This window comes from Gallinula chloropus, assembly GCF_964237585.1.
Source record: "Gallinula chloropus genome assembly, chromosome: 2".
NCBI classification, from domain to species: domain Eukaryota; kingdom Metazoa; phylum Chordata; class Aves; order Gruiformes; family Rallidae; genus Gallinula; species Gallinula chloropus.
In genome coordinates this window covers 104,610,243-104,638,062 of record NC_140086.1, presented here as the reverse complement: position 1 = coordinate 104,638,062, position 27,820 = coordinate 104,610,243, and the positions used below count along the sequence as shown (strand labels likewise).

Below are 27,820 nucleotides of genomic sequence, written 5' to 3'. Positions count from 1 at the left end.
AGATATTTTTCCTCTTTCATTCTTTAAAAAACCACCCCAGTATTTAAGCCTATATTCTTACCATAATACATATAATTATCATATCGCACTTTCCATTCTTAAGCCATGTGGTTTTGCCTGTTTAAGACCTTTTTATAGCACAATAATCATAGGATTCAATTTTTACAGAAGTAGTGATTTAGCTAGTAGTGATTTGTACTTTAGAAGCCCTTCCTGCATACTTATTTTCTGGGCTTATGTGCTAAGAAAAATCCCTCTTCCTTCAGTAGGAATGGTATCCATGTAGCTGGTAGAGGAGAAAAGCTAGCTGTCTGTGTTAAGCAGTTTTCTTCAATATAAAAGTGAATCAGGCAAGCACAGAAGTTATGGAAAAGCTATCATGCAGTTACACATATGTCCCTGGACAATTTCTCTCAAGGTATGGCAGTGCTTCCTTGTCTAGGCTCAGCAAATGGGAATTTCTTTGAAGACAGTTAGGAAGATTTTCTTATCCCAGCATGCAGGAAAAATCATGAGCTTTATTCAAGAAGAGAAGTATATAGAATTTATAAGGATAGAGCAGCCAGCTCTATGGGGATAGAGCCTTGGATTGTGTATGTATGGTGAAGTAGGAGAAATTATTAGCTTTAGCATTACAACATTTTTCATAAAGTTCCAAAATATGATGTACTTTCACAGTTGTCTGAGTGAGGCAAATTAGGTCTTACATTGGCTTACAGGCAGGCAAAAAGAAGTATACAAAACTATAGAATCATAGAATGGTTTTGGTTGGAAAAGACCTTCAAGATCGTCAAGTCCAACCATCTATCCACCCCTACTAGGTCCACATTAGACCATGTCACCAAGTACAACATCTACTCTTTTTTTAAAACACCTCTAGGTGAGCAGCCTGTTCCAATATCTAACAACCCTTTCAGGAAAGATTTTTTTTTTCCCAATATCCAACCTAAACTTCCACTGACACAACTTCAGACTGTTTCCCCTTGTCCTGTCACTAGCTACCAGGTAGAGACTGAGCCCCATCTCACTACAACCACCTTTTAGGTAATTGTAGAATGAGATGAGGTCTCCCCTCAAGTCTCCTTTTTTCCAGATTAAACAATTCTAGCTCCCTCAGCAGCTCCTCATAAGACTTGTCTTCTATACCCTTTAATAGCTTTGTAGCCCTTCTCCAGACATGCTCAAGCATGTCAATAACCTTCTTGTAGTGACCTTCAGTTGTCCAAAACTGAACCCAGTACTCCAGGTGCAGCCTCACCAGTACAGGGGAAGGATCAATTCCCTATTCCTGCTGGCCACACTGTTCCTGATGCAAGGCAGGATGCCATTGGCCTTCTTGGCCACCTAGGCACACTGCTGCTTCATATTCAGCTGACTGTTGATCAACACCCCTAGGTCTCTCTCCTCCAGACAGCTTTTTAGCCACTCCTCTCCGAGCTTGTACCTGTGCATGGGGTTATTGTGACCAAAGTACAGGATGCAGCACTTGGCCTTGTTGAACTTCATGCAATTGGCGTTGACTCATTGATCCAGCCTGTCCAGGTCCCTCTGTAGACCCTGTCTACCCTCTGGGAGATCAACACTCCTGCCAAATATCTTTTATCCTCACTTAGGTCTTTTCTTGCCCTGGCAATGCCTCTCCCATGTTAGATGATTTCTGTCTTGAACAGTCCTTTCGTAGCTGTGGCTGTTTCCTTGTCTGCCAACTAACTGCTCTCTACAGACAGAAATTATTATCTACAGTCTAGCTGTTTAATGCGGTGGGTTTTCTTCCTTTTAGAGGGGTAGTGGGTATATTGAGATAGTTTTGGACATGCAGAAGTTCTTTTTCTTCTCAGAAACGTTATACTCAGCAGTCTTGACTGAGGATTTTAAAAATACATTGCAGACAAGGATTTCAATCTGTAGCCTGAACACCTTAAATGGAGAGCATGTAAACTGCAGAGAGATTCATTTCAGGCCAGGGAGCCATGCCATCCTGATTGTCTTAGAGGGCTAATGAAGGCAGGGGGAGAAGTGGGGATGATTGATAGCACATGAAGTTAAATCCTGCATTGAATCCTCCCCCAGGTCCTGGAATTTGAACCTTTCTCCTCTAACGTTAGCATTTCCATATTCTCCTCCATTCTGTAGGTTAAACTTTAACGAACAAGGGTTGGAGCCTGCATTTGTGGCTTTTAATTTAATACAGTTTAATTTTTTAAATGCTTTGCCATATGAACTTTGAGTTCTCATTAATTTATATTGAATAAAAATCCTAGCAAAATTTCATTCCCTCGTCCATGTCTGAAATGTATCAGATTAGCTAATCCCATGTGGGTAAATTAACATTTGATGCTGTAGTGGTTTAACTCCAGCTGGTAACTAAGTAAAAAGCAGGACATATGCCACTGCTACGAGCACTGTTACTTTATTAGTAACTCTTAACTTTTTCTGCTGTTTTTTTTTCCCTAGTACAGTCTCCCGTTATTATAATGATTTTGTATACAGTGCTATGCTTTGGCTCCAAGGATTATAAACTCATTAGAGAATAGTCAACATTTATTAGTAGTTTACCATAGACTTGAGGCAAATCATTGCCCTAAAAAGTTGAATTTTGCTGTGATATAGTCCTATCTTGAACATGTTATTTTGCAAATTAAAATAAAGAATAAAATCATTCCTCATATGTTGTTGCAACTCTGCATATGATACTAATAAATATTTTGCTGGTAGCAAAATAGAAGGCTTAATATGAGCTTTCATCATCAAAATGGATGCAATGCACAGTAATTTTTAAAAATAGAATGTATTTTCTTAATGGAGAAAAAGGATAAAGATCTGGGTACTGCTTGCAATATATGCATTAATGAACAAATAATTACCCTTTAGCTTTGTTAAAAGCAGAAAACCCTGCAAATCCTTGAATCAACTGTGCACTAAATTTCAGAAGTCATCCCTCAATATTTCAGAATTCTGTGGTCCTGCTTGTTGAATGAGAAACAGAAGAGGGAAGCACATCTGCTAAATGGATTAAACAGTGCCAGTGGCTTGTGTTCATGCATGGCACTTACAATATCACAGCTCCTGTAACACCACAAGCAAGGTCTGTCTTACAGGAGCATTTGGAAGCTGTGACTAATCAATGAGACAGTCAGAAATCTGTTCTCAGGATTGGGTCAGTGGTAGTGCAATGTTTACACAAATAAAAGAACAGTATAGCTACTTCTAGCTGCTAATTTTTGAGGCAATTTGTATACAGAAAAGACTCACATGGTGATTTGATGGTGAGAACCTCTTTATGAGAATTCATTGGATTCACTTAAAATTTTTGTGGGAAGTTATTGAAATGTGTAGTGATTTATCACTCTAGCACTCAAGAAGAAAGGAATAAGGTAGTAAAAAGATATTTCAGACTGCCTTATTGGCAATTCTGAGTTTTGAGAAATCACCATTTAGATTGAAGCGCCTTCTGGGAAGTTCCTGAAATTTTGAATAGGTGGAAAAGACACTTGTATAGAAGAAAAAAGGGATTAACCGTGGTAGGAAATATTAGGGGAAAATCCTCAACCTGAGCATAATCCTGAAGGTAGTTTTTCTTGCCTATCCCAAAAGAAGCAGCTTTACCAAAAAAAATTAAAAACAAAAGAGAGAAAGAAAAAAACCTGGTTAGAAGTGGAGCACTGGAGTTTTCCAGAGAGAAAACAGAGAGAGCTGAGCAGAGTTCAGGTTCTGTAGCAGTCCAGGAGCTAAACCCAAGTGGGTGTTAAAAACATCAGTAGCAGCTAGGCCAGGTCATGCTTTGTATTTACTGGGCCGAGAGTTTTTCAGGGCATGTAATAGCTGGAGGGAGCATGTCAGGAGGAGGGTAATTCAACGAAGAAGTCAAAGGAGAAAACTTTCTTGTGGGAGTCAGAAATCAGGAGATCTGGAATAAAAACATAGATAGAAAATAGATAATGAGTATATTGAAATAATCACTTAACTTTTATTTGTTAACAGTGAGCATTTCAAGGCAGAGGTGTTTGTACATCACTGGAATGCCAATATACATCGAAGTACAACAGCAGGATTTCACACATCAAGTCTCTGTAAAACAGGGTGTTCAGGTTTTGTTTGTTTTTTTTTTTCTTTTATCACTGAAGATTTGTCACAGAACAAGATACCTAAGACTGCATTTAATCATCTGTCATATTCAGGCATTTGAGAGAAAAATAAATACTAATCATGGTGGGATAGAGCATCATTATTTAACTAACAGAAATGCAGCTTTGCCTTTCATCACTTTGTGGACTGTACTAATGGGAAGAGGATGATTTCGGTAACTAAAGTTTTAAGGCATCCATTGCTATTGAAAAGGTATAGGTCAGGTGCAGGAATACCTTAATGCCTTTCTTTCTAAGGAAGAATCAACACAGTTACAGGGAACCACCAGAAGTGTCATAATGAGCTTGTATCTGGATGTCAAAGTGCTGTAAATGTCATTCAATCAAAGTCAGTAAAACTGCGCTAGTCCTGATCTGACAATGATTAAAATCTTGGATGAAAATCTGCTAATCAGGCCTTGATTGCTGAGCAGAGACACTGCAGAGGCAGTGTGTGCTATCCATAAACTCTATACACTTGCTAGTTCTTGCCAGGAATATGACCTGAGTTGTTAGGAAAACCCCAGTGCTCCAATGCATAAACATACACTGAAAGATTTGTGTAATGGTAAATGAAAAGAGGGTGTATGGAGAGGGGATCTCTACACTCTCTTCCTTGTCTTTTGTATGCCACTGTGGTTATTTTGTATGCAAAGGGTTTGTATGCCAGTGTGCAGTGATCCATTGCCTTGCCTCAACTTTCTGTCTAGAAACAAGAAAACACCTCATGGAGAAGAAGCTGCTCAATGCTTGAATACAGATGATGTGTACAAGATATTTAAATCTCGTCCAAGTTTTGTTTAAGATTCCATTAGGATGCAGTTGTGAATGAGTTTCTTTTTTGCATATGTAATTAGAAAGCAGAACAGATGGGAAAGGCATAGTTTAAAGTGATGTGTTCATTAAAATAACCAAAGCTGCAAAGTGTTTGTTCCCCAACAGCGGATTCAGGATATGAAACTCCTTGGGCTTACAATTTTTTTCCCCCTGTTTTGAGTTTGACAACCCTGTATGACAACAGTGAGATCTCTTTTGCATCATTTTTATTATTACATATCACCACCATTTCTCAGGGCAGATTGATTGATCATTCCAACATATGTGGTTTGTGCTCAGTTAAGATATACTAGGAAGCAGTGAATATTAAGAAGCAGACACTACATCAAGGGATTTAATTAATTGCATTTACTGTAAGAAACATCTATTGGGATTTAAAAAATAATATAGTGATTTTAATATTCTTTTTTTAAAATCTGTGTGGACTGATAACTACTCCTGGTAACTACTTATCCCTTGTGTTATTTCTACTCTTAACTCTCTGTTTTTTAAATTAAAATGAAATAATTTTTAAAAATATAATTAGGGTCTATCCATCCCCCCTCCCGTCTATTTTTAGTAGTGGAGAAGTCTAAAAATGTCCAAAAAGTATTTACTAAAGTGAATATGGGCTTATCCTTATCCCCTCACCCCCCGCCAAAATAACCCCAACAAAAACTCAAAACCAAACCAAATCAAAACAAAATAAACAAACAAGCAAAAACCACACACAAAAAAACAAAGGATAAAACTATTGCATGGTTTAAAGCAAGAAAAAAATATGCTTTGTGTGACTTGTAATGGGCATTGTAAAGACTGGTCTGCTACTTTAGCCTTTCAGCTGCAATGATGGAGGACTAATTTGGGTAATGAATATTGTATCTTTCCTATCTTCTGCTACCTCAGCAAAATTGATTTTATCAGATGTATTTTGTAAGGAATTTACAGGTTCAAGGATTACTGGAACACAATTCTTATGGCACCTCTGGAAAGCTGCTATTGAAACTCATGGGGAAGGTTTCCAGTTTTAAGTGAATACGGTTTGATTTCAGGTAAATTCTAATACTGAATTCTGGAGAAGAAGAAATATAGTCATTATCATTTCTGTTCTTTCCCTCCTTCTTGTAAAAAGTTAAATAATTTTTTTACAATTTTTTTTTCCAAAATAAACACAGGTAATTTTAAAAGGAGGGTAACTATAATTATACTTCTATTTTCTCAATATGGAATGCCTTCTAAACATCAGCCTTTGTTTCCTCTGAAGCAGAATGTTGATTATTTACCCATCATCAGCATCATGCATGGCCTCCTTGTCTGCTACTCCATCACTATTGTTATGTGTGCGAAAGAGGAGCTCTGCAAACATGCAAAAGCAAATCCCTACTGTAAAGCTAGGGATTAAAATTAATTAATTAAAAATCCAAATTTAGCTAGAACAGGAGATAGATACAATAAATATAAAAATGCATGCTGGTTATTATAAGGAAATTAAAAATGTTTATCCATGTCAATATCAGCAAAAGATTGCTGTAATTAGAAGTGGAGCCCTATAGGAAGACTGGAATGTCTTTGTTACAGGGATCTAACTAATACAGGGTAGAAGTGATCCTTGCTTGAACCAACTTGAAGAGAAAAGTGATCCTTGCTTAAGCCAGTGGGGTGGTTTAGCCCTGGCTGGGGGCCACATGCCCACTAAAGCAACTCTATCACTCCCTTTTCAGTTGGACAGGGGAGAAAATATATATTGAGAGGCTTAGGAGTCTAGATAAGGACAGGTAGGGATCATTCTGCAATTAGCATCACGGGCAAAACAGACTCAACATGGAATTAAGTAAAGAAAACTCTAATTTATTACACTGCACTGCACACACAGTGAAACCAGAGTCAGATAATTAGAAGGCAGATCTTAAAGCACCTCCCCCTACCCCTCCCTTCTTAGCAGACTTCACTTTAGTTGTGATTTTACTCCCTTCTTCCCCCAATTGTGGCACAGGGAGGGACAAGGACTGCAGAAAATGGGAGCTTCGGTCAGTTCCTCACAAGTTGGTTTCCTTCTTGGCCGGGGTGGCATTCATTCCTCATTCTCTTCCCCTGTTACAGCGTGGGGTCCCACCCACAGGAGACAGTCCTCCACAAACTTCTCCAACATGAGTCCTTTCCCACAGGGCTTCAGCTCTTCACCAGCTGCCCCATTGTGGGTCACTACTACAGTGCACAGTCATAAATCACAACATGTCTCAGTCTTTCAGGCACAGACTGCTCCAGCCTGGTCCTCCATGGGGTCACAAGCCCCTTCTCCCGCCAGGCAGACCTGCTCTGGCATGGATCTCTCCCTCGCTCATCTTTGTGTCTCTGCCTCTCTCCGTGGGCTGCAAGATCTGGCAGAGGCTTGCTCCAACATGGGTCTCAGCGTCTTGTGTATGTGTCCACCTACTCCAGTGTGGGGCCTCTCCATGGGCTGCAGGTGGGGTCTTGGCATTTTCCATGGGCTATGGGGGGACACCCGCTCCACCATGGGTTTCTCCATGGGCTGCTGGGGCATTTTTGTCTCCTGCACCTGCAGCGCCTCCTCTCTGCCTCCTTCTGTGACCTTGGTGTCTACACAATTTCTTACATCTTCTCACTCCCTCCTCTGGTGGCAAAATGCTGCTGGCTTGCTTTTTTTTTTTTCCCCTAAAAGTGACTCACAGAGATGCTATGACTATTGCTGATTGGTCAGCAATGATTCTGGCCTTGAATTGGGTGATGTTTACTCTTGGGCCTGCAGAGAGCTTCTATCTGCTTCTTCTTGTAGAAGCCACCCCTACAGTTCCCCCCATTGTCCACCAGGAGCCAGCCATGAAAAACTGTGACAGACAACTTGAAGCAAAAAGTATTTAATAATCTAGATTAAACCCACTCAATACTATCGTAGTATTCATTCTCTGTAAAGGTGAATATTTTACTGTCTCTGTATAGTTTATCTGCAGTGATAAAATGAAGAAAAAGACGAAGGCAAACCAAAATGGAAACCACTGTTGATGTCCTACTTAAGTATAATGGTGACTAACATGGCAGTTAGATTTATGCTGTTTAGAAGTTTGGGTCTTTTATATTGTTTTCTAGGATGCTGTAGAAAATGGCTGCACGTATTTTCTCTGAAGTGCAGTGAATGAATTATCTCAGTATTTCAAAGTTTTTCTTTTTGTCTTGATTTATCTTTCATGTAGAGGAATGACAAGCAATGTCTTGGAAAATAGCTGGGTATCAAACAGTATTGATTTCCTGCTATTGCAGTGACCTAGAAAGTGTTATTTCTCATTGAAAGACTGGATTGTGTTTTTCCCATATAAATAAGCAGATTTAAACTCTAAGAATGTTTTGCGTTATTATGACATAATTATAAAAAATAATTTTTGCTTTCCTGCTGAAAGGCTATAGAACTTTTCTATGATTAGAATAATTCCTTTAATTACAGCTACAACAAATTCTAAACCTTTTATCTATAGCTTTCGTAGTTTATTTTCTAATTAAATTTATGACTAAGGATCCCATCCTTTCAATCATGTCATTGAAACCTTTTATAACTATTTGAAAAGAGTAGAAAACTAGACTTACTGCAGTACTGACATATTTTACTTTGTGATTTGAAGTAGGGAATGAAGAAATGTGACTAAAACAAGAGTGGACTCTTCTAATGCAAATTAATCTTTCCAGTTTCAGTCATGAATGAAGATGAAAGTGCCAAATTTTCAAAAGAAAGATTTCTAAATGAAGTGGAGCAGATATGTTAAAAAATCATCAGAGCTTCCCTTCTTATAGATCTGTAAGCTCTGTATCATATGACAATTCAGACAAAAAATTAAAATCTGTAAGTCTACCCCAGCTTTGCTGCTTATTGATAATTTATCAGGGAGGAAAGATAAGAAGGTAAGGCTAATTCATCACATAGGATTTCCCAAGTGTGCAGTAAATGGAAACTAGCTCGCTCCACTTTCAATAGGAAGCTGAAATTCATAATTACCTATAAAGAAGAAATTGTACATGAAATTTTGAAAAAATAGACTCACATTGACTTGAATTCTTTATACTCCTAGAAATATATTAATTGCTATCTTTTGCGCGGAATGAGCCTGTAGAATAAAAGCATGAAAGCCATCGCAATTTTCATAATTACAAAAAAATAAATCTTTGAACTTCAACTCTCCTTGTAATGATGTTAATACTGTTTGTTCACAATTGTCATGATTTGATAAAAATCATTTAAAGATTCAAGTTTTACTAGTTTTTAGCATTTTCATTATGGTTTTATGTGTCTTTTGCATCACCAAGTGTAGACCCATCACACATTGTTTTCTCAGTCTGCAGTGGGAGCAGATCAAACGACATTCTGTAGCTTGTTTTGAAAGTAAAGCTTTATGAAACCTTTCATAGCCATCTTCTGTCACAGGAGTGCTCTGGCTGGCTTTGCTGATTAAGACATTTAGGCTGCACAGCAAAGTTTCTTGGATGCACAGACACATGTGGCCCACATGCTCAGTGTTGACTACCATTGATGAACCTACAGTTCTCTGGTATCTACTACTGAAGTTTCATGTACTTTTGATATCAAATGTTCTTGCTCAAGTTGAAATTAGTTGCTTTGTTTGTGGTGTAGAGTACTGTTCAATATATATAAAAGTATTCAGTGACTCTTTTGGTTAATGTCACTAAGTCATTTATTTTGGTCGCTGAGTGGGTGAATATGTTTAATCACATCAAATTCTGGAACAGCACAAAGATAAAAACAGTAAACAGATACTGTCTGCAAGTGCATTTATTGCAGCTCTACTACCAAAGAGACCCATAAATGCTCCTTACTGGTTTAATGGAGGTAAATTACATTATATGCATGTGTTTAATATTATTTAAATACTTGGCAGTTCTAATATCTTTCCAACACTTTGTAACTTGCATTTATTTCATAGTATATTGTGGCATTTGGCATTAAAAGGCAGTACATGAAGTAAAACAGGGTATCATATAAAAGAACACATATCTAGTGCTGGTTTTCTGCCATAAGAAAAAATGCAAGCAATGCATACAAGTCAGAATATAGCCTGTAACCATTAAAAATAAACACACCAAGGTATGAAGGATAGTACTGTGAGTACTGTTTATTCAACAAATATAATATACAATTTCAGTTTCACTATGAAGTAATGCTCACTGAAAAGTACTAACATGATGTCATTTTGCTTATTCCATAAATTTAATTCATTATTCTGTCGTAAAATGTCAAAATGCATATATTGGCCATAAAAGTATGTGTATTTCAAAAATAATGCCATATTGTGGAAATCTGGTTTGATTTCCAAATTCACCACTCCTTTTGAAAGGCAAAATATATTAAATATTTTATTTATCTGTAATTCTTCTTTTCCCAGTCCAATATCAAACGCAATTCTTCACTCCAGTGAAGGAGATGTTTTTATTCAGCAAAATGCTTAATAATATGCTGAGCTGTGAGCATGTGCACATTTCTAAGGATGTGATATTTTTGTACCTGCTTAGAGTGAATGGAGACACAAACGTACTTAAATTCCTCCAATGACTTCAGGGTTTTTGCAAGGATCTCACAGTGGGGAATTTTTTTTTAAAATCCAACCTTCTCATAGCTTATTTAGAGCGTGCACCTGAAAAAAGAGAGCATTTTAATGATCATTGAATTGATAGAAGTTACACCTATCATAAACAAAATGAACAAATTAATCACTTCTCCCAAACTGCATAGCTTGATGAATCAAAGGGGAAGAGGAAACTTTAAAATGATCCCCACAGGCTACTTCTCAAGAATGGTTGGTGCCTGTCCTGCTGTACAGACTGATCACCATTTCCTTCCTATGCTGGTCTGCTAAACAGTACATTTAGGTATAATCCAGCATCTTTCTCCTTCATCTTTTTGACTACTTACCTATTTTCTTGCTTGGAAAAGATGCAGGGCAAATGTGAAACCGAGAGAATTAGGTCAAGGAACCAATGAGAAAATAATATTTGCTTCTGTCTGCAATACTGACTAAAAGTGGTGTACTTTGCTTATTAGAAACAGTTATATGGTGGGTTGACTTGCAATACTTCTGTTTCCATCTCCTGGCCTGGCACATATCTCTAAGTTTTGTCAGGCATGATGTGAAGAATGTTTTCCACATTTTATTACATCAAAAAAAAAGGGAAAATGAATGTTACTGCTCAATTTTTATAAACTTTTCAATGTATTTGTGGGTGAAGACTTTCTGAAACCTAGTTACAATTTATAATGAATGACTATATTTTTCAGTTAAAGAAGGTCAAAGTCTTTTCTCAATAACATGAACATATGAAAAAAAGTCATGTTATAGCTAAAATTGTTTTTGATGTGCGTAATACATCAAACATTCTAATGTAAATCTCCTGCATAAGAAACATAAAAACCATGTCTATTTTTGCCTTCTTACAGCTATACTATATCATCCTTTTGCAACAATTGCATTGCTGAAGGAAATTATGTTGATGGGTTTATTCAGCTCTGTCTTTCATAATAATTTTTGAATGCTCACTTTTGAACCTTATGTTTTTCTTGAGCCACCAAAGGGTCCTTTTACAAAGGTAGCTTCTGTATAGGGGCAGATTCTTATCCTTTGTGTGCCATCAATCTCAGATATGCCAGATGGACAGTATGTAGAGCTAATTTCCAGTCTCCTTGCACAGTACTCTTGAAAAAGCTATGTTCTGTTTTTAAAAGACCAGTTACCATTCTCTGCAAAGATAGAGATTGTTTGAATTTCAGAATGTGAGAATACTTTTACATGCAAGAGCTTTTAGTAAGGGTGGGTTATTTGGTGTTTTGTTGCTGTTTTTTGGTTGGTTTGGTTTTTTTTTTTTTTAATACCATTCAGCTATTCCCTACCCCTGAAGTAACCTCTTTATATTGATGGCTATAAATGATCTGTAGTGCAGGGACAAAGAATCTTTTGCAAGTCTTAAAAATGTTAAAAAATTAGATGTCACTGGTGTAGCACTACACTTTTAATTACAATGAAAGGCAACTACTTATGACATCAAATGATCTCATTCGTATCACAACATTAAAATGTCCTATGGCCTGCAAATAACACCTGTAGCGGCTGAGTTTTAGAATTGTCTAAGACTGAGGCAATGCTGCCGCCTAATGATGGGAGTATATAAGATGCAGTATAGGAGAGAATTGGCAAGCAAGATAGGTTTGTGACATCAACTGAAGTCTATAAGTGAAATTAAAACCAGCAAAAATTGACCCATAGTCTAGACTACATGATTTTATGGTGTGCCAGGCCACGTACCCGGTTCAAACTTGAAAGCAAACAGAAAAGAGCAAAAAAAAATAACCACCCCACAACAGCCTGTAATCACTTTAATACTGCAAAGATTTTGTTTTCTGCATCTTAACGTCTGCTATGAATAAAAAGAAAATGATTTTTCACTTTGCATTAATACATTACTTTTTTTTTTGTTGTTTCAAGTATTTCTTGATAGCCATTATTATGGTAAATACATCATTGTTATATCTGCCTTAGAATTCTTATAATTCTCTGCAGTATCCAACTACAATTTACCCCTTGAGATTTTTTTTTTCAGAAGAATAAGAACTTGCGTTAATGTCTTGATACTACATTTATCTATGCATCATTGGCCTTCTTTATTTAGAGCAGTTCAGTGTAGTCGAGTGGCTGAGAAAAAATTGTTAATAGTATTACTGTCAAGTTAATTCATAGACCCATAAAGAGCAATAACAGTTTTGTGAGGCATCTGCCAATGTAATCTGTGACAGCTTGTACACCCAGCAGATCAAAACTGGATCCAGCCTTGCAGTGTCTGCTCCTTTTTCATTTCTTCTGGTATATCTTTCAGTTCATACTATAGGGAAACATATGGAAGCAGAGAGCTTGCTCTCATTTCCTCCTGTTTTATCTATATTATCTCTTTAATGTGAAATGCTATTGAAAAGGCATACAAAATCCAAAGATTGTTATTGATTTGTGCCAGTTTACTCTAACAAAGGATTTCATGGCAAATTGGTCAACCCTTGAACAATTATAATTTGGCAAGAACTAATAAACTGTAAAGGCATTATAAAGGCATTGATTCGTTAGCTGGCAGCCTATTAAATCATTATAATTATATCATAAAATGATTAAGGCAACAGAGTAACTACATTTGAAGCCTATACTAAAGATTCATTTATAAAAGATTGTGCAGTCATATTTGTCTTGTATGCATTTGAGATTTTTTGCTATTATACTACTCTCAGCCAGGCTGCCTTCCAGCAATCAGCATCTTCCCAGTGTGTTCACTTCAAAGAGAGTGTCTGAATCTCTCACTTCTGTTTCAACCCAACAGGTGCAGGAGGTTGGTCTCCATCTGACAGTGATCATTACCAATGGCTGCAAGTGGATTTTGGGAACAGGAAGCAGATCAGCGCTATTGCGACTCAGGGCAGGTATAGCAGTTCTGACTGGGTCACTCAGTATCGGATGCTCTACAGTGATACAGGGAGAAACTGGAAACCATACCACCAGGATGGAAACATCTGGGTAAGTGTAAAAAGGAAGCATCGTATAGTTGATTGGCTGTGGTTTTAGGCACCATGCACCCTGTACAACCCTTCAGTGTTGTTTTTGCGAGGACAGAGGAATTTAGCTGAGAAACTAATGCTTCAGGTTGTAGTGGCTGTCAGGAGGCCTGTCCCTGGATTAGCAAAACCCATTTAGGATGATGGCTGTTGTTGTCAGAACATGCAGATTTTTTTTGGTTATTACTATTCCTCAATGAGTCTCTTATGCTTTGGCTTTCTTTCCCCTGCCTTTTCTTTTTACTAATGTTGTGGAGTAAATATAAGACACAAAAGTAGTTTTTAAAATTCTGCTCTTAAACATAACACTTTGGAGGGTAATTTGTTCTTGCATGGATATGTGCTTGGGAGCAGTTTTATCATGTATGTATTTTTTTCCATATATATGGTAATGGAGGTTTTATGCTATAATAATTTTACCAAAACCATGTAATTTGTGATTTTACATTTTTTATGGATAAGCTACTAATTTCGTTCTTGCTGAAAACAGTAGCCTTTCATTTTGCTGACATAATGATAGCTATTACTTAACATGCCGATCCTCACAGCAGTTCAGATGGTTATTCTTTTTCTAAAGTATACTTTGAAACCAGCAAAATCCTATCATTCTTTCTGAAACCAAATTAAATTGATTAGCTGTTATGCCTCATCAGGAAAATATTGTTGAAGCAGACAAGATTTAACAATGTGCTGATTTAGATTAACATTTTTGTCAGGTGCTTCTTTTATTAAGATCTATTATTAAAAGTGAACATCAAGAGCATAAGGTGAATGGTTTTATCTGTATAGGAGAAACTCATTTAATATGTGGAGTACATAAAGGCAGTAATTTTTTTATTACAGTATTGATTTATTAAAACAGCCTCCTCCATGTGCCAGACAGGGTTCTGATAGAGGGAGAAACGAAAGTTGGGGGGACTAACAGGAGTGAAAAGAAAAACATTGATGTTACCTTAAATTCCTTAAGACTTTGTGGTATAAATGTTGTTCATCAGGGTGGGAGAGGGGGGAACTTATGTTTAAGCTTGATTATAAAGTTGATCTTTTAAGACCACTTATGCATATAAAAATATAGCCTTTAGTGTTTATAGTGTTTTAGATGTAGAAAAGCTTCTTCAAGAACCGCTAAAGTAATGAAGAACCATTCATTCAGCTCACTGAATGAATGATATATGAAATAGGATAGTTGGGCTGAGGAAAAAAAAACTGTTCTTTATACCTTGAAGAGAAAAATCTTTTGGCAATGTGTGATTTGGTTATTTCATTCATAGCTGTGACCGTTTCTAAAGTGGCCCATCTTTCTTGGGGCTTGGTTGAAAGTCTTTATTCTTGTATATCTCTTATTACAGAACTACTGAAAGCTTCTTCATGAAAAAGTACTTCATTTTTCTCTTTATTAGCAATTATGTCTGTTTGGTGAATCCAGGGGAATACTGTTGATCTGTTATTGACCATCCGTCGCAAAACATGATGATTTATGCAGACATCTGCTACTTCTATTTGGAATGCTAAATCTTGGCATATACTTAGTAAGCAGGCTGCTGCTATGTCCTGCAATTTTTTTACAATACTAGAAAAGCAGGGTTTTTTTCCTTTAGTTGGTTTTGGTTGTTTGGGTCGTTGATGTTGTCATTTTTATTTTAAAAAAGCTACCCTATCCCAGCTTTCTTTTTAAGAATAAAGCTGAACTATTAGCAAAATAAACAACTGGGGGTCTTAACTCTACTTCTAACTTGCCTAAAACACCATTGCTTCCGTTGCTTCTGTTGTTAAAAGATGTCTGAGCCTTGATTTAATTGTGAAAACACTGTGCTTATTAGGCATTAGTAAGTCTTACATTTAATAAGTTTCCAAGGCAAGGGAGATGCCTGAGTATAGAGCAACACTGTTGAACTATTGTAGTAGTGTTACAAGGAGACAGACTTCCCTGATATAGAAAAAGGGTTGTGCAGAATTTCCATCACATCTTCTTCTTGGTTTCACTTTGTACAAGAAATGAAAAACAGCAGAACCTGTGAGTGCCAGATCTGACTGCATTAGACAAGTAACAAGCTTTGGTAATTTAAACTACTAAATCCAGATTCTTCCTGGCTAAAATGACTGTGATGACCTTAAAAAGTCTCAGATGATTCTGGTTCCCTTAGAAATACTTTAGGAAGTATTTGGCCTTTCCCTTTGGATTTGTACCTTTTAGAAGTTTTATCCACAAGAGGTAGGTTCTATATAGCCTTTAATTAATGTTCCTCTTCCATCATCCCCGTGTCTAGTGTCATTGTTTCCTGACAACAATAAATTTAAAACTAAAGGAGAAAGCAAAGAAAAAGAGAAAAATTGTGCAGAGTTCAACAACAGTTAATACTAAAGCAGTTATGATATCAAGTGACACAGCCAGAGGGTGAGATATAGGAAACAGAAGGAAATAAAAATAAACCTTGCCAGATGAGTTGGAAAGAGAGCAAAGGAGAAATCATTTCCAACAAAGATCTAGTTAAGAACAAACCATGATAATCCGCATAAAATGCTGAAGTGACTCCCTCCTGTATGTCATTAGTCACGGAGGAAAAAAATTCTATAATTATCTCCTAAGTAGGAGAGAAATCAAAAGGCTCTCAGGAAGTCTGTGATGGGGAAAGTGCTTTCAAGGTGAACTTAGAGTAAGCTTCCAAGTTCTGTGAAATAGATTTTCTGACCCCCACCCCCCCGAGCTTTTGGATATTTTCAATTTCCATGAATTTTAATCAGATGCGTGAATTTGGCCTCTTTCCATGAAATGCCTAGCAACTAGAGAACTTTGATCACCTCTCCTACCTTTGCTATTGTAGTTTGAGATTCTAATTTTGATAGGTCATGAGGCTTCCCTTCATACATCAATGCACCGGGGTGTTTTGCGTACACAGCCTATATTTGTTTTGCTATAGATGCTCATTTCTAAACAATGCCATGTATCTATTTCACTAAAGAATACACATACCAGATGTGATTCTACATATGATACTGTTTCTATTTCTTAACTCAGATAGAAGATGTAAATGCCGCACACACTTAACATAATGCCCTTTAGGTTTAATAAGAAAATGCTGACATCTTATAAAAACATGACTCACATTATAAGCTCTAAGGGCAGAATTGAGCACCACTAAGATTCAGGTCTTTCCTAATGGAAACTGTAAGATCCTTGGCATGAACAGAGAGGTCTTATAAGGTATCATCTTTTAAAATTTGCTTACTCTAGTAGAACTTGCAATCAGTTCTAATCTATCTCATTTTCTTGTTCTTGGGGGTCTAAGAGTCAGGTTGTGGTAGAGGAAAATGTTACTGTAATTATGAGTTTCAAAAAAAATATTCATGGGAAAAGTGGAGTGCAGACACTTTGCATGTGACCTCCAAATTATGTTCTGTAGTTGACTCTTCAGCCTCAGTGAACATCAGTGAAAGATCTAAATACCAGCAAATTTTTTTCACAGAAATTTATTCTAGGATCAAGTGGCTGCTGCATCAGTTGAAAGCAATTATGTTTTTCTGGGGATTTTGTTTGTTTTATTTCAGTTTTAATTAAACTGTATTATACATAACACCTGCTTTTGTTATATTTTTATTACTAAAATATATTGAATGATTACATAGTAAAATCTATGAAGAATGATTTTTTGAAAGGAGTTTACCTACCCACTGGCTTTAAACACGATTTTATTTTTTCTGTTTTAAATGCTGCTCATTCTATTCCTTTCTAGGTGAAATAATCAGAAATCCAGTAAGTCAAGTTGAAAATGAACTTTGCATTTTTTTTTGGCACTTTGTCAATTTACAATTAGCAAAATGCAATCTTTTAAGTTACATGCTTATCTTTGGTACTGAAGGAAGAAAGTAGGTGTAGCACAGTGGATTTAGCTTGCATAGGAAAATGAACTGTCAGCATTTCAGATTATTTTCATGTAATATTGAGCCAAAATTCATTGTGAAAGGAAACACAAGTGACTTGGATGATTAACTTTTGCAAGCTGTGTGAGACAGTTCAGGTCTCGAATACTCTTGGGTGCCTTTGGAAATTCCAACCATCAGGCAGACCTAAAGTAACATTTAATGTCTAGGTAGATCATCTGCAGCTCTACCTAGCTGAAATTATGTGAGAACCATCTGCTCAGTTTTTCTGTATGTCCTGACATGCTATTCTGGTTAGATTATTGAGAGAAAATCTGCAAGCCTTATCACATCCCAGGTTCTTCCACCTGCTTTACAGAGCATCATTTACAGCTAACCAAGGACTTACTGCATGTGTCTTAGATTACAGTAATTTGCATATAGCAACTACAAGTGAAGATGAATAAATTCTAGCATGCACCCACTCCATTAGGAAATGCAAGAAATACTTACATGGTAAAAACTGTCACTGCTTTTTCCCTGAAAGCCAACTTATTCCCATGACCCTAAATTAATCATTAATGTAGGATGCAATGAAAGAGCTCTTGCATTTGGTGCCCTCCTTTTTTCTGATTACCCCATAAAATCTTCAGTGGAAACTTACATTGTAGAAAGATTTGCTAGGTTAATGTGCATTTGGGCCCAGATTTGTTGCCCCCTCCCCTTCACCGCCAAGTGCTTCCATTGAATTCAATTATCTTTATTAAAATAATTTAGTTTATATGACATTATATTAACTTGCAGTTGTGGGAGTGTTTCAAAAATATGAAATGTGATTAGAGTGGTCTGGGACTTACCATTTGTCACTACTGGGCTGCTACTAGAATATCAGATAGTGTGCAGACCTATTTAAACATGACAGCATGGTTTGATATATTAGTGGAAAAGTTCTAACTAGTGGCTATAGCAAGGCCCTGAAATCTTTCGGGAATATTGTGAATTTATTGTTGTTTTTCTATTTAAGGATGCCCTGACCTATCCTGTCTGGGAGGATGTTTATGTCTCATATCTTGCTGTCTCCATAGCAATGCGTGCAAGGTGACCAGTGTCATTTTTATGGGCTCTTAATTTTACAGGTATTTTATTAGTAGGAAAAAGTCCACACACACCCCCAACACACACACACACTTTCCCCCAAACTTTAACTTTCCTTCATGTGAAAAGAAAAAAAAACAAACTCTTTTTTTTTTCTCCTGCAATCTCCTGTGTGCTTTTTCATAACTTCATTACGCTTTAGTTTACCTGGCTGTTATGTCCAGGAGTTCCTGTCTCCCATGTCTTTATCTCATAAAGATTGTTCCATTCACTTGCAATAGCCAATATCACCTTTATGGGTGTATTGAGTGGACGAGGTGATGTAACTCCCACCAAAGTCAATATGTCTCAGAACTTGGTGCACATTGCTAACCTATACATTGAGGGCCCGTTATTCAAAGGGTATGGATACAGGAAAATATTTCTTTTTCTGTAGTGAAGCTAAACTCTTTTATAGATCTAACATAATAGCCTCTGCTATTATGTCAAAAAATATAATGCAGTGTTGATAGGGCACCTTTAGAATTTCAGGCAGTTGCTGACAAGGAATTTTTAGAAACCCTGAGGAAAAGAACTTTACGGATAAATACCAGTGCTGTCCTGATGAAGCCTGTTTCCTAATCCCTTCTCTGTATGGAATCGGTTAAGAGAAACTGTATAAATTTTTAACACAGTTAGACAAGCACACTTGGGACTATCTGAAATATCATGGCAAAATGTATCTATGCCAAATGCTGTCACATCCACACATTGTATTAACAAATTACAGATTTGTAGTAAAATGACAGAAGATCTGATGGCTTTTAAAATTTTGGAATACTGGGATTAACACCAAATTGGGAGAACCATAATGTTAATTAAAATTCAAAGCTTTCTAAATACCAAAAATGCATGCTGATATGACTCTACTAAGGTATTTCACATATGAAGTTATGGCCTGATCATAAGACCTGCTGAAACATGTTTGACTTCAGAATCCTTGAAATCACAGGTTTTGTGCAGGAAGAAAGACAGTTTACGTTACTTTCAGCAGAAACATGTTTATGAGTTTTCTTACAGTTTTAAATAAAATTTTTTAGGGAAAGATACACTGACAGTGTATGGATCTGATCAGATGGGATGTTTTTTTGTTTGGGTTTTTTTTTCCCTCACTGCAAACTACTCATCCTGTTTATGAGAGGAAGATTTTGTAATTGTATTAGGCTATCTCCAGAGGCACAAGCAGAATTATTTTAATCTATCACAGAGCATACCAAGTCGACAGAAGACAAAATTTATCCTGGCACACAATGTCCAAGCCCTCCCTCGACATTGTATAGGCAAATAAATAAATAAATAAATGGTATAACGTATTAGAGCTTTGTACTGCAGTCTGCTAGAACATTTCCATTCTAAAGGATTATTTTCTAATCTCTTTTTCTTAGCCTGAGGACTACTTGTCTGTTTATGTTAAACCTTCAAATTTTAAACACAGATGTCTAAAGGCAGGCACCTAAATCCACTTTTAGCTCTCAGATGGCTCGGTTTTCAAATACATTCAAGTCATCATCCCAAAATGAATACCTTAGGCAGATCCTTAAGAAAGCTCACAAGAGTGCATTTTGTTCTTAATCAGCTCAACTACGACAATAGTCACAGTCATGGCTGAATGGAATTGCATCTCAGCTCATGCTGAGCACCGAGCAAAACCCACACTGGCCGCTGCACCATGCTTGCATGACAGTAATGCTTCCAGTTCTGAGCTGGTATGTACAAGGGCTGAGTTGAGTGCATCAGTAGGGTCTTAAACCTTCTGGCATAGTTCTGTAGGTTGTCCTCAATCCATTCTAGAAGGTCTGAACACTTGCTTCAGTGGTTGAACCAGAGTTGAATTCTTAAAAATTTTCAATTTTTACAGGTTGTCTATAGACACATAGTTGAATGTCTAGATTAAGATCTACTGAATGTGACTGAATACAATGCACTGTAGCAATTTCCTTGCTGCTTGTCAGCCCCCTTTTTTGGCTACCATGAATGAATATATAGAGTAATTCATATGACTCGTATTATAGCAGAAGACCAACACATGACCTAAAATGTGCTTTATGTCAATCCTGATCTTATATTTTTGATAGATATGACAAAATATAAAAATCCATATATTGAATAGAGAGTGGATCTAGCATAGTGTAGCTAACGTTTCCTTTGATAAAACCATGGGTAGAAGTAGAAATTCTAGTGATCTCCACAGATTAAAAATAAAATAATATAACCATGATACCGATATTTGATATGCTTTAAGTTAAATTAGAAAATGTGGAGTTAAAAATCATGAGTCTTGCCCATTTGCTTAGTCATCAGCTTGCATTGTTCTGCATTTGACATTCATGCTACGCTGCTGCACATAGCTGTCTGTAGCACTGTCGAAGAACAGATCTGCTGACGACTTCCTTGCTTCTCTGCTATTTTTTCCCCCACGAAGATGATCAAACTCTAGAATAGCTTGCCTGGAGAGGTTGTGAGGGAACTGAAGCAAATGATCTCCAGAAGTTCCCTCCAGCCTGTGGTTCTGGAGTGTGTCTGAGACTTCCCCAGACTGCTAACTTTTGAAATGAAGCGGCAAATCAACTGTAATATATTCTGTGCTTCTCCACACTTTGATATGTGTAGCTTTCATTACTGTCTGTAATTTATAGCTGGCTTCAGGTTCTGTAATGAGATGCATCATAAAACATCACTAAAGGTTAGGAAAATTCAGGTGTTAGTTCTGACTTCAAGGCAAAACACAGTAACCTTGTTGTGGTTCAGCATTTCCCTCTAAATTATGCATTTTCTAAATTATTTAAGTTTTCATCCAGTAAATGCTCCCACGACTAACTTCAGATTTTGAAATTTAAGTAATGAAACTGTGCACAAAGCTGTGATCATCAGTCTGGGTACTTGGTGGATTTTTTTTAAAGGTTGGTTTTGGGTTTTTAAATTTTTTTTTATTAATAAACAAAAATAGACTTGTATCAGGAGAGTTGTTCAAGTGACACAAGTATGCATTGCAAATTTTAAAATCCTTAGATTGGGAAACAGTCATTGCAAGCATTTTATATTTCTCTAGAATGTGCTTTTTGATAGTCTAAAGATTTGTGTTTGGTGCAAGAGATCATGCTAGTACATGAAAGATGTCATTGTGGCAATTGCCATGAATCTGAGGCATTTTGTTCTGTTACTTCTGTTGCCTGGCATGGTATGCCACATAGTATGTTTGCCTCTTGGTTCATTAGGGGTTAATTTCCTGGTGATGGTAAGGGTAATTACCTATGAGCAAATAATGTTGAATCCACAAACATTAACTTCCATGTAAATTTTTGTGCTTGTGCACCTGTCAAATTGTACCTTTTTAGCCCCTGATCCTCCCTGGAGAGGTATTTGGCTGCACAAGAGACAGCTTTGAACAGAAAAAAGTGAGATAATGAACAATAACTGATGACTGATAATTTAATACCAAATGCTGTCAATACACTTGTAAGTGCCTGACTTCAAAAATTAATGCAGTTTCTCACCTAAGATTATGGAGAAGTATTTGCTTGCACCAGTATATGTGATCTGAATCCCCCTTAAAATTACGAAGTGGACTCTTCCTTCATGAAAATCACTTTCCATTCTTTTTCCTGGCATGTAAAAATAAATTCAGAAAAAGGAAATAAGAAACCACACATTTCTTTAGCTGTACATAAACTGATTGGCTTCAGAGAAGTGCATTTTGAGGGGAAATTTGGCAATGCTGCTGCTGATGCAGTACATGTCTGTGGCTGTATAGATAACTTCAGCCTGAGGGTTCTTAATCTGACACCTTTCATGAGCAGTAAATTCACGTTAAAAATATGAAAAAGTTAGATTCAGGCTAATAAAACTCCTACATTTTTTCTGGGCTTGTTTTTTTTTTAATATCTTCAAACTGAGTAAGATCATTAGAGATCAATATATTACTTATTGACATAGATCCTATTCTGAAAGGTGTATAAGGAAGCCCTTAACTTTTAGCTGGAATGTAATTCTTGTTAGGTTCAATAGAACAGATTTTAAATAAAACATGTGCTTAAAACTGTCTTGAAAAGTGTTGCTTTTGTATTATCGTACAGTCCTGTTATTTTACAAGTTTGTTTTGGATAATATAATGCGCTCTAAATAGTTACTATTTTTGGTATGATAGTATTTTTCATTACCTTTGCTTATGCACAGAGATTATGAGTTAATCTTTAGTAAAACCTGTTTTAGTAATGTGAATATTTTTTTTTAAATTACTGAAGTTTCTGAATTGCAATTGTTCTAACAAACCTGTACAAGTTAAGCATTACTGTGCTTTATTTTTTGTAGACAAATGGAGGAAAACTAGCTTTAATTTGTTTCAGTCTGATATCTCTATCACACTCTTTTACGTACACACATTGGTACATTACGTACATGCATTGGTGCATATCAGACAAAATCTGTTCATATACAGGTTTAAAATCTGATGTGGAACCATTTCTCTCAACACTGCTTGTCTGAAGCACTACAAACCATGACAGGACTATGTTTTGTCTATGATAGCAATAAAGGCTCAGCAAGAGCTAACTCTTGCCTCAGCCACAGCATAAACTAGATTGACTTAACTTGGTGATTCCCTTGCCAATTATGATCACCATTTTGCTTATTAAATATTAATGACAAAAGTCACTGAGTTGTTGGATATGCTGAATGCTGAGTTGTGTTGAATGTTGGCTTTGATTATCATGTTTTCCAATCTGCGTAGCTGAAGTTAAAGAAGTGCTTGGTGGGCGTTTGTCTGGGCATTCATGTGAATGATACTTCCCATAGGAAGAAGTTTTTTTTCCTGGTTGAAGGAATAGTTGCACTGTCAAAATATTAGGAAGTAAAAGTGTCAAAATCTTTATTTTGCAAAGTGTTTTTCAAAATAATATTTGACTTCATCTTACAAATCAGAAATAATATTTTTCACTATGAGGTATTAATAAGGTTCTTATTTATGATTATGTGAGAAGAAAGCTTTATTCAATGAATGATCATGATCCTGAGGGCTGTTTATTGTCATGCTTAGGTCTTAAACTAAGTAGATTATAGAAGGAAGTTACTTTAAAGAAAAAATAAATAGGAAAGAATATACTTCCAGAAAGGGACACACAAATTTCTGCTCAAATCCAGACAATATTTTGTAAAAAACTTGTACTAAACTACTTCCAGAGCAAAATATTTTTAAATTTAGAAACATTTAATGTGACTGGGGATGGGATGAGGAGAAAAAGTATTGCCTTCTGCTCATCACTTATTTGACCTTAGTTATTTCATACTTTTGAAATATTTAGGAGAATAAGAACAGTTTCTGGTGGGTGACTTTATTTCTTACATTTTATTACAATATTAGGCAATGAGTTATGAAAAAGTTGACACCAGCTGAAATAGACTTTTTTTTTTAACTTTTCAGTTTTTTTGGTCCTTATCATATATTTACTGGAAACTGGGTACAGTCTCCTGTTCCCATCAAGCCAGCCTCCTTAATTCATGATTGATTTTACCAAAGCACCAGAGAGACAGAAGAAAGGAGGGAAAGGAGAGGGAGAGCACTGTTGGACAAACATACTCAAGATATGCTTCTTTAAAGCAGAATTTTCCAAGCCATAAAGAGTTCATATTCATAAATCGGGTAACTCCCAGTGTTCCAAGAAATAAGACAAAACTGCTGATGTGGCACTGTTGTTATGTTTCCATAGAGAAAATTCCTTCAAATGCAATTGGAAGCAACTGTAAAACAGACTTAAGGCTTTTGAGACACCAAGTTTATGATTACATTACACTCAGATTTTTTTTTGTATATAAAAAAGGATAGGACAGAGGTTCTGCAGCACAAGTAAGTAACTAGATTAATATTTAGTTAACAATTAAATAGTAAAGTCAAGTGTCAAACTGGGTGGGATGGAAGAAAGAACACATCATTGTTGTAATATCAGACAGTAAGACTAAGATAATTCTGCAGATATCAAATGGCTAAACCTTTACTATGTCCAATATTAAAGAAAAAGAAAAAAGATAATTGTTGGCTTTTCTAGCTTAAGGGGAGAAGAAGGAGGGGGAACACTGTCAACCTTGGGTATTTAAACAGTGGAAATAAACTAGGAAGGAGAGAATTTGTAGTGCATGAGAGCAGATGCTAATGACAGACCTTAAGCTGAACTCTGTAAGAGCTTTTGGCACGGCCAGGCTGTCTGTGTCAGGGTAAAAAAAAAAAAAAAAAGAGTTTAGCCAAGAATAAAATAGATCAATGACCAGAGTTCAGATTTGACTATCTGACTAGGCAACCTATTGATTAGATCTTTTACACATATTTCATAGTGTGTCACTAGTGAAGGGCTTCTATTATTACCTCTGTTGTTTAGCATGAAGTTACTGACAGATACATTAGCTCGAACTGCTTTCAGATTCATTATTCTATCATTATTTTCAAAGTTAGGTTGATAGGAAACTAGTACTGCTACCTCTGCTTAAGGAGATCCAAAGTTGCTTATTCTTCCTCTGAGAAGAATGGGTCAGAATAAACTCACCTAGCTTGTGGTCACTCCAGTCAAGGGATATTCTGTCATTGCTTCCAGACAAATTTCCACTGAGCAATGGGTGCACTGATACCTCTATTGTAAAGACTCTTACCAGATGCATTGTAGTCATAAAGTAGTCTCTTGTTTGTCACTTTTTGGGATTTCTGTATCGAAACCTATCCTGATATAGATTGCCTCTATAAATGCTAGAATCCTACTTGTAGCTAGATTTGCAATATAAAGGAGGGTTTTGTGTTTGTTTTAGGAATTCTTGAGGACATAAAAACTAATTCATGACTTCCTAGCTCTCGCACACATAACTCTCCTCCCCCATCTCTGTTTGATATGTGTGAAGAATATCTTGCAAGTAAAAGGAGAGATGAAAATGGTATTAAAACTGGTGAATTAACATATCTGTTGTAAATCCTTTGACATACTGTGCATTTGAGAGAAAGTTCTTTATATAAAAAGATGCAGACTCCCTCCCCACCTATATTAGTAAAGCTGTAAAAGCTATAAAATCCAAAATTATTTGGACTTTAAGGTATTTAAGCAAATATTTTTGTCAATATTTTTTGAGTTCAGTTTGAAGGCTAAAAGCTTCAGCCATTGACACCAGATTTATTAATTTCTGAGTAAGGGATATGGCCACTGATGTTGTAGTTAAAGCCTACAATTTTGTTTATCTGATTACTGAAAATTCTATAAAATGAGTTTACCAAAAAAAAAAATATCATGTGTTGTACAAGTACGGTGAATGTAAAAAAGCTGTATAGATGCATAAATTACAGTAACATCAAATTTCTATCCTATCAGCAACTCATAAAAACATGCAATGGCATTCAATGCAACTGGTTAAAGTCAGTTATCCTACTGGCAAAGATTATATAAACCTGTCCTTTCCACAACTTGTACTGTTGCTTTAAAGTACAGCACTGTAGGAACACTGTATGTGTCAACACTGATGCACTCTCTGGAAATGTCAGAGCCAGCAAACCATTATTGAGCAGATTACTGTCTGTGAAGACATACTTGAAAAGAAAGCATAACTGCCTCTTCTGAACACCTGACCTTGTATGCCTGACCAACAAAAGTAAGGTAAAACTGTCAAATGTAAACAATTCCCACTGCTTCTTTCTGAACAAGGCATCTGCATAATGACATCTCTTTCTTCTTCTAACTATATTTCAACCTGTTCATTTTGGTGGTTTATTTTGGTTTTTCTTCCCTATTTAGTAGTGCTTGCAAGACACTATCACTCATTCTACTCAACATAGTTATCTTTCTACTACAATCCAAACCATCTCTCCTCGACATTTAGTGATGTTCTTGCACACCATAGTGCCACAGTCTCCTATCACTGAAATCCACCCTTGATCTTTCTCCTAGTTTGATTCCACTTTCTCACTGTTGTCAAAATGAATTATACTGGATGTAAGATACCCGAGTACAATGTAATGGATTCAGTTTACTCCTAACATTATCTTTTTTCTTGTGGCTATTTTCATTGAGTTTTCTCATGGGTTTTGTATTGTATCTGCATTGAAGGTAGAGAGAACCTTGAGTTGGTTTGGTTGGGGTTTTTTTGGAGGGGTTTTTGTTTGGGTTTTGACTCAAGTTTTTAAAGGCACCTTTTGCACAGGGAAAGGAACATATAAAGAAAGTGAGGTCAGAAATCATAGGCAATTTTGTTCTAGTATTTTGGTGTTCCTAGACTGGATACAAGGGAATGTTTCCACATTTTTTTTTTCCTTATCTCATTTTTTCCAGCATTTAAGTGTAATGAGATACTTCTAAGTATAGAAGTTGAAATTTTCAGTTTGTGGGAACATTTACTGAATTTCATACAACCACTAGGTCTTAGTTGCTCTCAAATGTGGTTATACAGACTAAGATAAGCAACATCTAATTGCAATGACCCTTCAGCCTTGAAGCACTTAAAGGGTGAAGCAGGAATATCGTAATGGTCCAATGTGACACTTGAAAGGGCCTCTTTTCATGCTATAAATGTCATTGTGAAGTATAATATCTTTTTGCAAATAATGGCGTTATTATGCTGAAACTGGTGCATTATGGAGTATGATTCAGCAAAAACAATTTTTGATCTATTTAAAAACCTGTGTGTGCCAGAGAGATAAAAGAAAGTGAATATCATGGATATGGATTACTAAAGCTTCTTAAAAGAAATAGACTTGTAGGATCAGTGGCAGAGTCAAGGAGATGTAACAGATTATGTTTCCCTGAACTATGTTAATATTTGAGGTGGGTAGACAATGTGTAATTGTGATGTGAACACAATTATCTATTATAAATATTCTAGAAGATTTTAGAAAGACATATACAGGAGATACACTACATCAGAAAAATGTATGTAAAGATGTATTTCTCATATCAATCCTGCAAAGGTTTTCTATATTCAGAAGATAATATTTGTTTAATGGACAAGTAATGGTGGTTACTCCTGTCTGCAATTTTGGAAAATACTATCTCTGTATTAATCTCTCTTTGTAATCTTTGTAAACTATGAATGAATTTAGTCATGAGATCTGAAGTTTGGGACAAATGCAAACAGAAATATTTGAATCCAAATATGAACCCCAGCTTTATATTAGAAATGAGCTGTACATGTAGAAACGGGGTATAGCTCTCCAGAGTAACACTTACCTTTCTTAACCATGACATTATCTTTTTTCTTTCTGGAATTTTTGAGTTGCTCACCACACATCTTTTAGCTCATTCAAGAAATTAGTTTGGGAGTTAGT

The 27,820-nt window shown here is 36.2% G+C and overlaps 1 protein-coding gene across 1 annotated transcript in view; it reads left to right on the top strand.

The window, feature by feature from the left end:
* The window catches only part of CNTNAP2 (contactin associated protein 2), a gene marked incomplete at both ends in the record, with an annotated part of 1,153,104 nt that overhangs the window by 377,908 nt on the left and 747,376 nt on the right, over positions 1-27,820 (top strand). The window contains one exon of the mRNA XM_084260050.1: positions 13,314-13,507. Coding sequence (XP_084116176.1) covers positions 13,314-13,507 — 194 coding nt within the window. The remainder of the gene's footprint in view (positions 1-13,313; positions 13,508-27,820) is intronic.